This window comes from Bubalus kerabau, chromosome 3 (assembly GCF_029407905.1).
Source record: "Bubalus kerabau isolate K-KA32 ecotype Philippines breed swamp buffalo chromosome 3, PCC_UOA_SB_1v2, whole genome shotgun sequence".
In the NCBI taxonomy this organism is placed as follows: Eukaryota; Metazoa; Chordata; class Mammalia; order Artiodactyla; family Bovidae; genus Bubalus; species Bubalus kerabau.
The window spans coordinates 90,674,002-90,686,720 of NC_073626.1; the positions used below are offsets into that span (position 1 = coordinate 90,674,002).

General features: G+C 35.5%; 1 protein-coding gene across 6 annotated transcripts in view; it reads left to right on the forward strand.

Annotated features, from left to right (window-relative positions):
- BAZ2B (bromodomain adjacent to zinc finger domain 2B) overlaps positions 1-11,980 on the forward strand; it is a 420,528-nt gene extending 408,548 nt beyond the window's left edge. For 5 of the 6 annotated variants that reach the window (XM_055572451.1, XM_055572453.1, XM_055572452.1 and 2 more), the window contains 3 exons: positions 1,645-1,907; positions 2,147-2,290; positions 6,073-11,980. In XM_055572451.1, the coding sequence (XP_055428426.1) occupies positions 1,645-1,907; positions 2,147-2,290; positions 6,073-6,226 (561 nt within the window). In that variant the 3' untranslated portion in view covers positions 6,227-11,980. The remainder of the gene's footprint in view (positions 1-1,644; positions 1,908-2,146; positions 2,291-6,072) is intronic. The other variant, XM_055572449.1, reaches the window with a different exon arrangement.
- The last annotated feature ends 739 nt before the right edge of the window (positions 11,981-12,719 follow it).

The window sequence follows — 12,719 nt, forward strand, 5'->3', positions numbered from 1 at the left end:
AAATTATTCCTGAGCTTTTTCTCTAAGTAACACAGTTACTCAATCTAACTTAATCTTCATTAAACAGACCTTTTCCTCATGAATTAAGTTTTCTCGTTCTGTTTTTCTAGTGCTGAAAACTTTCAGGGCATAATATTAAAACTCAAAATAATCAAATTTTAGTGAATAAAAATTAATAAATTAAATGCAGAAGAGACTTAGTAAAACATTTTAATTTATTCCAGTTTCAAGAGGTAGTGATTCTTTGATATGGTATGGGGAAGGTGTTAGATTTATGGTTTGTCTTATTATTTTAGCCAATTAAAATATCTCTTTAATTATACTTTTACCTTACCAATAGAGAACCAAATACTTTTAATTGCTTGATTAAAAGCTATTTTTCAAAATAATTGTAGAAGAGGTCCTGAAATTTTCAAAGAAATTGATATGAAATACTCCAGAAAAATGTTTTTCAGCCAAATTCATCCCAAGAATACAACTAGCTTTAAACTTATCGCTAGGTTGATATCTGACTCTTAAGTTTTAAGTCTACAATTTCTTAATTATCTGGTTAAGAGAGGATATCGTTTTCTAAAAGAGGACAAACTATCCTGGAAAATTAAAACAAAAGCCATACATTACCAGTATCTCTGCACTGATATTCGTCAATGATCTATTATATTTATTGTAACAGTTAAGCCTGAAAATACAGATTTATTTCCCTATTTCTAAATTGAGGGGTAGGAAGGAGCTTAATCATTATATCAGTGTGCTGCCTGCAAATTGTAGTTAGACTGCATAAGGTCATGTTGAGCTTTTTGTTTTGTTTTGTTTTGTTTTTTTCATACAATTTTAGAGCTAGAATGACTTTACGAATTGTGTGACATGTCTTTTTTATTTTACAAGTGAGATAATGGGGACTCACATATTTTTGTACAAAGTTCCATAGCTAGTAACTGACAGAACCATAGCTACAATTCATGTTGTTTGATTCCAAATATAATCTCTTTTATACTATTTCTTCATTGTTTTCCTCAAATATCAACATTTTTTTTCTCTTCCTTCGCCTCTGCTTTGTTCACACCTGGTATCCACAACTTTGTAGAACTCTATCCTTGTAGAAAATGTCTTTTTCTTTATCTATTAGTAGAAAGAAGTATCAATTTCCAGTATATTTGATTGCTTACAAAGGACTTCTCTGTTTAACACTTCATGAGCTATTTTCCTTGTTTTGGTCTAGCTTTTAAATTATCTCTTTAACTTGCTTATTAATAAGATCTGTATTTTTGTTTATATTCATCTTTGTTGTTAATTATATTGTGCTCAAAAAAGTAGTACTTTGTATCTTTACAGTCATGCTGTTAGTGACCTAGACTAAGAAACAGTGCTGCTCTAAGTTCTGTAGTACCAAAGATAGATTACCATGTGATCAACATCATCAGATTTTAAGAACTCCTAAAATAAATTGTTCATGCTTTATTAGATTTTTTGCCTCATATTATAGGAGGAAAAAAAATTCATAGATCTCTGTTGAAAGTATCAGCCTTCTAGATCAGAGATAATATTCTTTTTGTTTGCCCTGTCAGACTTTCATAACATAAAATAATAAAAGGCCTCTTGACAGTTATTTTTCTTACACCTCATTTCCTTTTTTTTAAATTAAAGGCAAGTGGTCAAACCCTAAAAATCAAAAAACTTCATGTCAAAGGAAAAAAGAGTGAGTCAAAAAAAGGCAAGAAAGTGACTTTAACAGGGGATACTGAAGATGAAGACTCTGCATCAACAAGCAGTTCGCTGAAAAGAGGGGTCAAAGACCTGAAAAAAAGAAAAATGGAGGAAAACAGTTCTATTAACATATCGAAGCAAGAAAGTTTCACTTCTGTTAAGAAACCTAAAAGAGATGACTCCAAGGACCTAGCTCTTTGCAGGTATTATTTCAGTTTTCATGTACTATATATTTAGCTTTCCATTTTATTTGCTTAGAAATCACCTACTATAGTAAGACAACTTTTTGACAGTTTGTATAAATAGGAAAAGAAAGTCTATAGTGTATATTTTTAAAGAAGTTAATTTGCATTTTTTACTTGAAAGATTGGAAAGCTAAATTTTTAATAAAAATAGATGTTTCTAAAGCATAGATACTGATTTCAGACATTATTTTCTTTAGTATGATCCTTACTGAAATGGAAACTCATGAGGATGCATGGCCTTTTCTACTTCCTGTAAACTTGAAACTTGTTCCTGGTTATAAGAAAGTTATTAAGAAGCCTATGGATTTTTCCACAATTAGAGAGAAATTAAGTAGTGGACAGTAAGTAAATCATTTCAGTTCGATATCCATTGAATGCTTGGTATATGCTGGGTACTTTTCTAGTGAGCCAAAAATACATTAATTAACAACAAAGACATAGGCTCTGCCTTTGGAGGGGTGTGTATGTTTGGTCAGGGTAGCAGAGTATGTAAGACAAATCAATTAAAATTATTTAAATATTTAAAAAGCTGTGCGATAAAGCCTTCTGACATTGGAAGGGCACTAAACCCAGCCTGGAAGGTAAGGAAAAGTATCAAGAAAACCTCCAAAGTAACTAACATGTAACCTAGAGCTTGTATTGTATATCAGTGGAACATTGACACTATCTCGTGTGGCTTTAATGAAAATTGACCCTGTAATAATTTTCAGATTATTACAGTTAAGAGAGAAGATCACTGGAAATGTTAAATATTAAAAGCCTTATTGTGGGTTGTTGGAGAATACTGAAAATGTGTTTATTAAATGTGGAAGAATATTATTATCTGCCCTTCTCTACCCTATTATGTTTGTGATCCTATCCAAAGAGAAAAATGACTTCTGGCCACAGTTAATGATCTTTGCTAGATTGCCTCAAACTTCTGCCAGAGTAGCAGCTGTTAGATAGTGGCATTTAGTTGGTTCTGGACATTGGACACTAGTTCTAGACATTTTGGAGCCACAAGAATAAGGCTGTTTGCTTACAAAACAAGCCCACACAAAAGCACTCTTCGCATCAATAGCCAGGAGCTGTGCTTCTACATTCTCCATGCTGCCTGCTCCCTTTAATCCTCCATACCAGTTTAGCTTAGGATATAGGCTATGCACATCACTTCAAGCAAAGTCATTAAAAAATATGGAGAAGGAAGGAAATTTATATTTTAAAAAACTATAAAATATATTTAATTGCATTATTATATTCTTCCTGGATATTCTTTTAGTTAAAATCTCTGTAGCCTATAATCTACACTCAATTTAGAAGAGTTGCATAGAACTTAACTCATAAAGATCAGTGACTGTCTTATATGTATCAAGTTATTTACGAGATTGACCAAATGACTAGTTTATTTCTCTGGAGGCTGAACTGTCTGTCAGTTTTTTAAAGAATTATATCCATTTCACTTTATTATTTTTTTTAATTTCCAAAGGGAATTATTTTTTTTAATTTCTGCTCTGACTCAGAAAACATTAAAACTATTGATTCTAATACAATCCAAATAGCAGAAACTTCTGTCTATATATGAACTAGTTCTTTTGCTTTCTCTATCAAAATACTCAAAAGGAGGGTAGCATGGACTTTATAGTCATCATGACCAGTCCAGAAACTTATGCAGGAAAACCTTGCCAGTGTTTAATTCCTGACTTTACCTTCCATAATTCTCCAGTTCCTGGATAGAGGGTGAACCTAAACCTCAAAATAAACAGGCTTATATATTAACACAGAATTACCAGAAGATCTGCAAAATCAAAGCTCCTTTTTGAGAATGGGTCCTGGTGAATGCAGGAGGTCACAGCAGAGGCAAGCAGAGAGAAGCAGTTCTTTATAATCTTGTTTGTGATGTCAGCCAAATGGGAGGCAAAATTCAGAGAATGCAGGCTCTTCCAACTTTGAGTTGTTTTACGAAACCCAAAGTAATGAGTGGGGACTCAAACTCATATAATATTTCAATTTTTAAACTAAAAAAACTTAGAGAACAGAGGGAGGAAGTACCTTACTGTAATGAATCTTTCTGGGTTCCATAGCCTGCCCCTTCCTTTCAGAAAAAAAGGGCCCAGATGTGGTAATTGCACTTACTTCACTAGAATCTCACCTAGAATTTTCTCCTGGATTTGTCTCTCTAGCATTAATCATTAACCTTTTCTTGTAGTAAGGAACAGTATAAAGAGAGAAATATTTCTCAAGGTAACTTTAAAATATTTTATAAAAATTATTCCCACACATGTTACCTGATTGCATTTATGTAAAATGTCCAGAATAGGTAAATGTATAGAGACAAAAGGAAGGGTTGATGGTTGCCAGGGGCTAGGGATAGGAAGGCATAGAGTATATGCTTAACGGATTAAGAGGTTCCTTTTGGGGTGATGACAATGTTCTGGGACCTAGGTAGTACAATGTTTTGAGTGTGCTAAATACCTTAATTATCTACTTTAAATGGTTAATTTGATGTTATGTGAATTTCACCTCAATTTAAAAAATAATAATTCCTAGAAGAACTGGAAAATAGATGAGGTTACATAGGGCTGACAGCTCTGTGAACTCATTACAGATAAAGAAATTTTTCTCTTTCATTGTTGCACTAATTAGAAGGTAGAAGTGAAAAGACTGTACAAGGTATTTCATCAAATAAATAATTCCACTTTTACCAGGTCTCAGAGCTTCAGTGTGTGCTCCATATGTATTTCTAATGGGTAAATTATTTTAGTATCCAACTAGTATACTATTCGGAGAAGGCAATGTCACCCCACTCCAGTACTCTTGCCTGGAAAGTCCTATGGATGGAGGAGCCTGGAAGGCTTAAGTCCATGGGGTCGCTGGAGGGTAGGACACGACTGAGCGGCTTCACTTTCACTTTTCACTTTCCTGCATTGGAGAAGGAAATGGCAACCCACTCCAGTGTTCTTGCCTGGAGAATCCCAGGGACGGGGGAGCCTGGTGGGCTGCCATCTATGGGGTCGCACGGAGTCGGACACGACTGAAGCGACTTAGCAGCAGCAGTAGAGGTATACTATTGGAGAAGGCCATGGCACCCCACTGCAGTATTCTTGCCTGGAAAATCCCACGGACGGAAGGGCCTGGTGGGCTGCAGTCCATGGGGTCGCTAGGAGTCGGACACGACTGAGCGACTTCACTTTATTTTTTCACTTTCATGCATTGGAGAAGGAAATGGCAACCCACTCCAGCATTCTTCCCTGAAGAATCCCAGGGACGGGGGAGCCTGGTGGGCTGCCGTCTGTGGGGTCGCACAGAGTCGGACATAACTGAAGCGATTTAGCAGCAGCAGCAGCAGCAGCAGTATACTATTGCTTTGGCTTGGTTTGGCTTGAAAGGCACTACTCCTTCTTTACTAATAAGTTTAGGCATATTCATGCACCTTTCAGTTCTCTTCTCTGGATTCTTACAGGGAAAGAGAACTGGGATTATCCTACCCAAGAAAGCATTGAGTGCTTTTCATTGAAAGGCGGTTCCTAATGTTATCTCCAGTAAAGAGACAGCACGTGCTTTTTTTGCTTGTTTTGGATCATCATACTCTAGTGTTTGAGCAAGAGTATATCTGAAGAGAGAAGAAAAATGGGAAAGAAGCAAGGTTTAAACAGAGGGACCAACCCTGGGATGTATGTAAAAGCTACAGGGCAGATGTCATGTTCGTAGTGCGTAGGAAGCATTTATATTTTTTTTACTGCAGCTAAATATTTTTGAACGTGAATAATAGGGCACTACAAGTGATATAGTTGGTCAGAGTTAATAAATCAATTGGAATGAATCCAGTAACAGAATTGTGATACAGGTTGAACAGGAATTTGGATGTAAGAAAAATGCTAGTTTGTTGAAATATATCGTGATCTTCAAGAGAAGTCTGTTCTGCATTTAACGTGCCTTTAAATTCTGTACATTCAGAATACATGCAGTTTTTTTAAATGTCCCATTTATAAGATGGTATAATGTGTTTTATATCAGTTTAAAAGCAGTTACCCTATTTTTTCCTTTTTGCTTTCAGTTTTACATTTTATCTTTTATTACCTCTTTATTTGTCTGCAGAATGAAACCAGCCTACAAAAACAATCTCTAATCGTGTGTTTTCTTCCAGGTATCCAAACCTTGAAACTTTTGCTCTAGATGTCAGGCTTGTTTTTGACAACTGTGAAACATTTAATGAAGATGATTCTGATATAGGCAGAGCTGGCCACAGTATGAGAAAGTATTTTGAAAAAAAGTGGACAGATACTTTCAAAGTGAGCTGAAGTTATAATAATCTTTTCTTTTTTTCCCTTTTAAATAAGGATGAATGAGACCAGCAATGTGAACTGTATTTACACACATGTGCAAGGCACATACATAATGACTTTTTTCCCTTAAAATAAGTATCACGAAAAAAAAAAGTATCAGAAGAATGATACCATTTTTAAAGGCTTCACTCCTACAACAACCAAGGCCCTTGGTTATGGGTTTGTGTGATTTATCAGCTAATTTAGGTAGAACAGGGAAGCACACCCAAAGAATTTTCAAAAGAAAGGGTGTTATAGTGCAATAGCAATTAAAATATATCAAATCGCACTGAATATTCAACACCAGAGCTCTAACATGGGAAATGGTTCTTTCCCTCTCAATAAATATCTATTTTTCATTTTTTTACTTTGTAGTTTATTTTTTAGTGAATGTATTTAATTTTATGAATTATTTATGATTAAACCACATCCAGAATCTTCGTTTTCTGTGAAAAGGAAGAACTAGAAAAATTGCTTTAAATCTTGAAAATACAACAAGGAATGTTTTAAAATATAAAACAAAGCCAAGTTAAACTGTTTACACTGATGTGCTATAAAAGCACCAAAAATAAACTTTACTGTAGAGTTACAAGTACATTTATATATATATACATATATATATATATGTTGCTGCATCACTTGTGTAGTTAAATTGTATTTCAAAACAGTGAAGAAAAATTGACATGTATATACTGTTCATTATTGTTTATATTAAGTCTTGTTTTAAATATGTATTATGTGTATATATTGTTTGCAGACATTATTGTTTATGCCTTAGAAGGATTGTAGCATTTTATTTTAGTCTGAAGGTAATTATAGCTATACAGCTTGTACAGTAATTATCCTCTACCAACACTGTGGCGTCTCCTTGATCTTGGTAGTGCCTGCCTTTGAAACAGGGTGTAGGGGATATTAGTTTTCCATTTTTTCTATTTTGTTATATAATTTTAAGCCACCAGGGCCTAAATTAAAGTATAATCATTTGTATCCATGTGGAATAAAATTGTGACAATTTCCTACACACACAGTATTTTTTCATAGAAACATTTCCCTCCCATTTGCCTTGCCTCAGAAATAAATTTACAAGACATTTGTAACCACTGTGTTTTATCTACTGTGTGTTGTGGTGGCCTGTTGGAGGCAAATAGATCAGAATTTTTTTGTACCTATGTAAGAGTACTTGAAGTTTTATTTAAAATAAAATGTTGTGGAAAAGGTAGCATTCTTTTTTTTAGGAGTGTTATTTTTCACTACTATGTGTGGCACGGATACAATAAAAACTTTTACAAACTAGTTTTTTAGTTTTTCTTAATGAACTTGGAAATATTTAAAAAAAAAAAAACTAGTTAATTGAATCTGCTTTTTACAGAATCATAAAGGAGCAGCAGAACACGGGGTGGGGTGGAGGAAGGTGGTCTTACGTAACGTGACTTTCACTGGTCTCTGGACCTCTCTGGACCACGTTGTATTGTTTATGTCACACTTTCCATACGGAAAGGTTAGAATATTTTTTAAGGTCTTGTTCTGATAGGTGAAATGTCTCTATTGTAAACATACAACCCAGTTGTAAAGAAAAATTGATCATATAAATTCATCTAATAAGTCATGAGGTACAAGTTCAAGTGTTTATGAAATATGATTTGATGCCTTACTGGGGTCTTAGGAATCATCAATGAACAAGATGGGCATAGGCCCTGCTTTCATGGAGCTTACAGTCTAGCAGAGAAGTGATCCTTAGATAATGTCCTTTATCCATTACAGGGCCTTTAATAACTAGTGCAGGGAGAATAGAAGAGTTTTGAAGAAATATTAAACTTTAAAATGCTTCATAGCCACAGAGTATTTTCTAAAATTCCTAGATTGTTTGTGAAGGCTTATATGAAAATCAGCTGTTATTATGTAAATATGTCAGTTACTGTTAACCAAATATTACAATGATGCCTTAAGGAGCTGGTGCTCAGTCAAAAATACCATGTGGAACAGAGGACAAGGTGGGGCTGTGAATTAAGTATGTGGTTTTTGTGTTTATAGAATTGGCTGCCAAGATGCTCCATGGGGAGTTGTCTTCATGGGAGTGTTTGGCCTAAGGGATCATACATGCTTAAAGATCATATGTGCTTATATTACTTTATATTAGATGGCATATAAGGGCTTGATATTAACGTGTCTGATGTCCGAGGGACAAATGAAAAATAAAATACACTCACGCAAAGAAGAATTTTTCAAGAGTGATAATATTCTTTTAAAAATAAGATATCCCTAAAAAAAAAAAAAGAAAGCTTGGTAAATATTGTCTACTTTGGACTGGTAGCTTCTGTTGTTACTCAGAAGAAACAGCTGTTCTATAATACCAGAAGTAGTGGCTGTGGTCCCCAAAAGGTCACAATTGATCTCTGGAAAAATTGTTAAGAGTATATGTGTCTTTCACTAAGATAAATTAGGCTTTAACCTGAACCTTCTCCATTTTAGTCCTGATTGCTCTATAAATGATAAAAAACTGACCTTCCCTCAAGTTTAGATTTTGATTTATCCTAAGGATAAACCAATCAATTCACTACTGCTAAACCCCAAAAGTAGTCATCAGTTTGAAACAACACCTAGAGAGTAAATTAATATATTTATTTAGTTGTTAACCATGGTGAAAATTAAACAAAATTGAAAATTTATTTATCGGTGTACCTTGAACTAAAAATAAACTAGATTACCATAAATGGAAGGTGATCTCTTTTTCTTACTTCAATCCTAAAAGGAACTTTGTTAAAAGCACTAGTTTTAATCAAAATCATGAGGGATTTGATCTGTCATCGGTACTTAAATGCACCCTCTGTGCTCCTTCTGGTAGAAGGCAATGGCAACCCACTCCAGTACTCTTGCCTGGAAAATCCCATGGACGGAGAAGCCTGGTAGGCTGCAGTCCATGGGGTCGCTAAGAGTTGGACATGACTTCACTTTCACTTTCCTGCATTGGAGAAGGAAATGGCAACCCACTCCAGTGTTCTTGCCTGGAGAATCCCAGAGACGGGGGAGCCTGGTGGGCTGCCGTCTATGGGGTCGCACAGAGTCGGACACGACTGAAGCGACTTAGCAGCAGCAGCAGTGCTCCTTCTCTTTTCCATCTCTCCACTTTGATACCTTTTCAAGAAATTTAAAATCCTGTTCATTTAGTCTCCCATGAAACACATCCTTAACAAGGAAATCTGATGTCAATGACTTACCCTTTTGTATAAATTGTATTTATAGGCTATCTCTCAAGGTTATTTGCATTTGAGAAATGAAAGTTTGTGTTCTGTTAAGAGAATTTCATTCCAGGAACTGCTCTGGTGGTTCAAGTGGTTTAGACTTTGATCCCTGGTCGAGGAACTAAGATCCTAAATGCGGCACAGCAAGGCCAACAAAAGAAAAGGGTGGGGGGGAAACAAATTCATTCCAACAAGGAGATAAGAGAGGTATTTTAAGATAATTGAAATTTTTCTTCCACAGGAATATGACATAAAAAATACAACACAAGGAAACTAGTAGAACCTTACCTATTAGGAAGTTTGCCTCAATTAGGTCTCTTAGGCCCACTTAAACCATGTTACAACTCTACCTTAACAAAATTTTTTTAAAACCTCAACTACATAGAATTGAGATAATTCCTCTCCTCGATTCATGAGACACTGTTCACATTTTTCTTGCAAAGCCCCCTCTTTTGTTTGATTCTCTTACTTATTCCTTCAGCTCCTCTTCAATTTCCTTCTCGCCTATATGCAACCACATATGTCTTTCCAGTCAGCCTTTTTTATATGTATTTAGCAACACATACATCTTTAAAAATATATAATGTGGAAAGAAATAAATATATATAGTGTTTTTAAACTTGTATCAGTTGCATTATGCTATACATCTCATTCTTTTTTTCTAATTTTGTTTCTTTTGAGTTGAAAAAAGACGTAAATCTAGTTCATTACATTTGATTGCTATGCGGTATTCCATCACAAGGCATATACCACATTTTACTTTAAGATTTCTCTCAGAATGAAAACACAAGTTGCCTGCAGTTCTTGTCACTGCAAATAATACTACAGTTAATGTTGTCATACGTGCCTTTTGTGGACCCATGTGTGCAAGCCTGTTAACTAGACAGTCCTAAATGATTCATGCCCTTGTGTAATCCCTTCCTACGCCGTATCAGGTTTCACCTGTGTGACTAACATAATATGGCAGAGTGATGTGTGAATTCCCAGACTAGGTCATAAATACCCTGCTGTTTCCACCTTGTTCTCTCGGATCACTTACTTCTGGTAAAGCCATCTACTGCATTGTGAGGACACCGTAGCAGCCCTTTGGGACAGCAAACAACTAATGCCAACGTGAGACCCATTTGACAGCAGTTTCTTAGAAGGATCCTTCAGCTCCAGTTAAACAAATGACAGGAGCCCCAGCCAGCTTTTGGACTGCAGCTTCACAAGAGACCCTGATAGCCTCCGGAATTCCTGACCCACAGCAACTGTGGAATAATAAATGTTTATTATTGTTTTAAGGCACACAGTTTAGAGTAATTTGTTACACAGCAATAGATAACAACAACAACAAAAATAGTTAACAGACTGTGAGAGTGTCTCCAGGATCTGTACGTAAGGGAGAATGCCCGAGTTGTTAGGGAGGTGCACGCTTACTTTCCATGCTGTTGGCATACCACCCTCCAGATGACTGTGCCGGTTTACTTCCCTGGCAGTACAAAAGAATTCTTCCCACACTGCTCACCCAGTATTCAGTGTTTGGATTATTTTTCACTAAAAATTTATTGTAGATTTTGAATCTGAATACCATATTTTGAGTATGGAGCAGTTTCTCTAATCTGATTAGCAGCTTCAACTTGGACTTGACTTTTTGTGGTTTTTGTTTTATGTAGATGCCATATCTAGCTGTCAGCTTTTTAGGGACTATAAAACTGCCCTACGTTTCATTTCCAGCCAGTGATATTCAGGAGACCGAACATTCAGGAGATGAGCAGGCAAAAGCTCACCTAAATGGAGGTGAGTAGAAAATATCGAGAGTTCTCAGGTATTTGGGGGGCTTATATAGACTTAAGAGTGACTGTAGCAAAAACAGTCCTTGGTAGTATAATGGGTAATGAATTGGCTAAATGCAGGATTAAAAGAAAAGGTGATTTGGATCCTTTGGACATTCACTAGAAGAGAATTTTGCACCTTAACATTATATCCACAGAGCGGTAGTGGCAAAATTAATATCTGAGATCTATTTGTACTTTCTCTACCCTGACCATACACGTGAAGATCATTTGGCTTGTTCTCATTTGGATGACTAAATAAAAGCATTGTGGGATATACTATCAGGTGTATGTAGTCCATTCTTAAAATTAAAAAAAAATTTTTTTTAACTGTTAAGTGGACTTCTAAGAGTGCCCTATTCTCCCTGCGCAAACTCTATACCTTGTCCTTTAATTTTAAAAATAGCCCTAATAGTCATGGTAATAGATATCAAAGAATGTGGTGGAAATCAGTAGTGAATGAGAGACCTAAGGCTTACAGCCAGTTGGGAATAAATCTTGTGCTGAGATGAAAGAAAAACTCAGCAAGGTCATTAGGTGACCAAAGGCTAATGAGACATTTACATGGCAGGATCACAAAGGAGCCTGCAAGGCTTTGAAAGTGATTCTAGTGATTCTTCTAGTGATCTCATTCTAGTGATTCTTACAGTTCGCCAAACATGTTTACAACTCTTTTTTCAATATTGCTTTTCTGAATAACTTCATTATAGTAAGTCTCAATTGTTTTGAGTATAAAAGTGACTTATAAAGATTATATTCAGCCATTAAAAATTATCCTGGAAATCTATGTTAATATTGGTAAATTAAGTGAAAAGGCTGGCTATAGTATAGAATGTATAGTAATTCTGTTAAAAATATATTTACTGTACTTGATTCCATTCATATAGATCAGGATATAGCCCATTTGGGGCTTCCCTGGTAGTTCAGGTGGTAAAGAATCTGCCTGCAATGCAGGAGATCCAGGTTCAATTCCTGGGTCAGGAAGATCCTCTGGAGAAGAGAATGACAACCCACTCTAGTATTCTTGCCTGGAGAATTCCATGGACAAAGGAGCCTGGCAGGCTACAGTCCATGGGGTTGCAAAGAGTCAGACATGACTAAGTGACTAACACACACACAAACACATTTTACGGATGAGAAAAGCAGTACCAAATCAGTCGAGTAATTTACTGATTGGCACCAAACTTAGACTTGAGTTGAAACTCACTTCTCTTTGGCCTTCAAATAGAATTCCTCAGAACTTGATAAGACTGATTTTCTTGACTACTTTGAACATTATTCTAGTGCATTTTTCCCACCAAAATATTCTAAAACTAATTAGAACATTGGCAGCACTATGGAATAATATCAAGATGAGAGATGAATGCATTCTAGTTTATTAGAAATAGTTTCATTGCTTTGGAATCAAAATTAAAA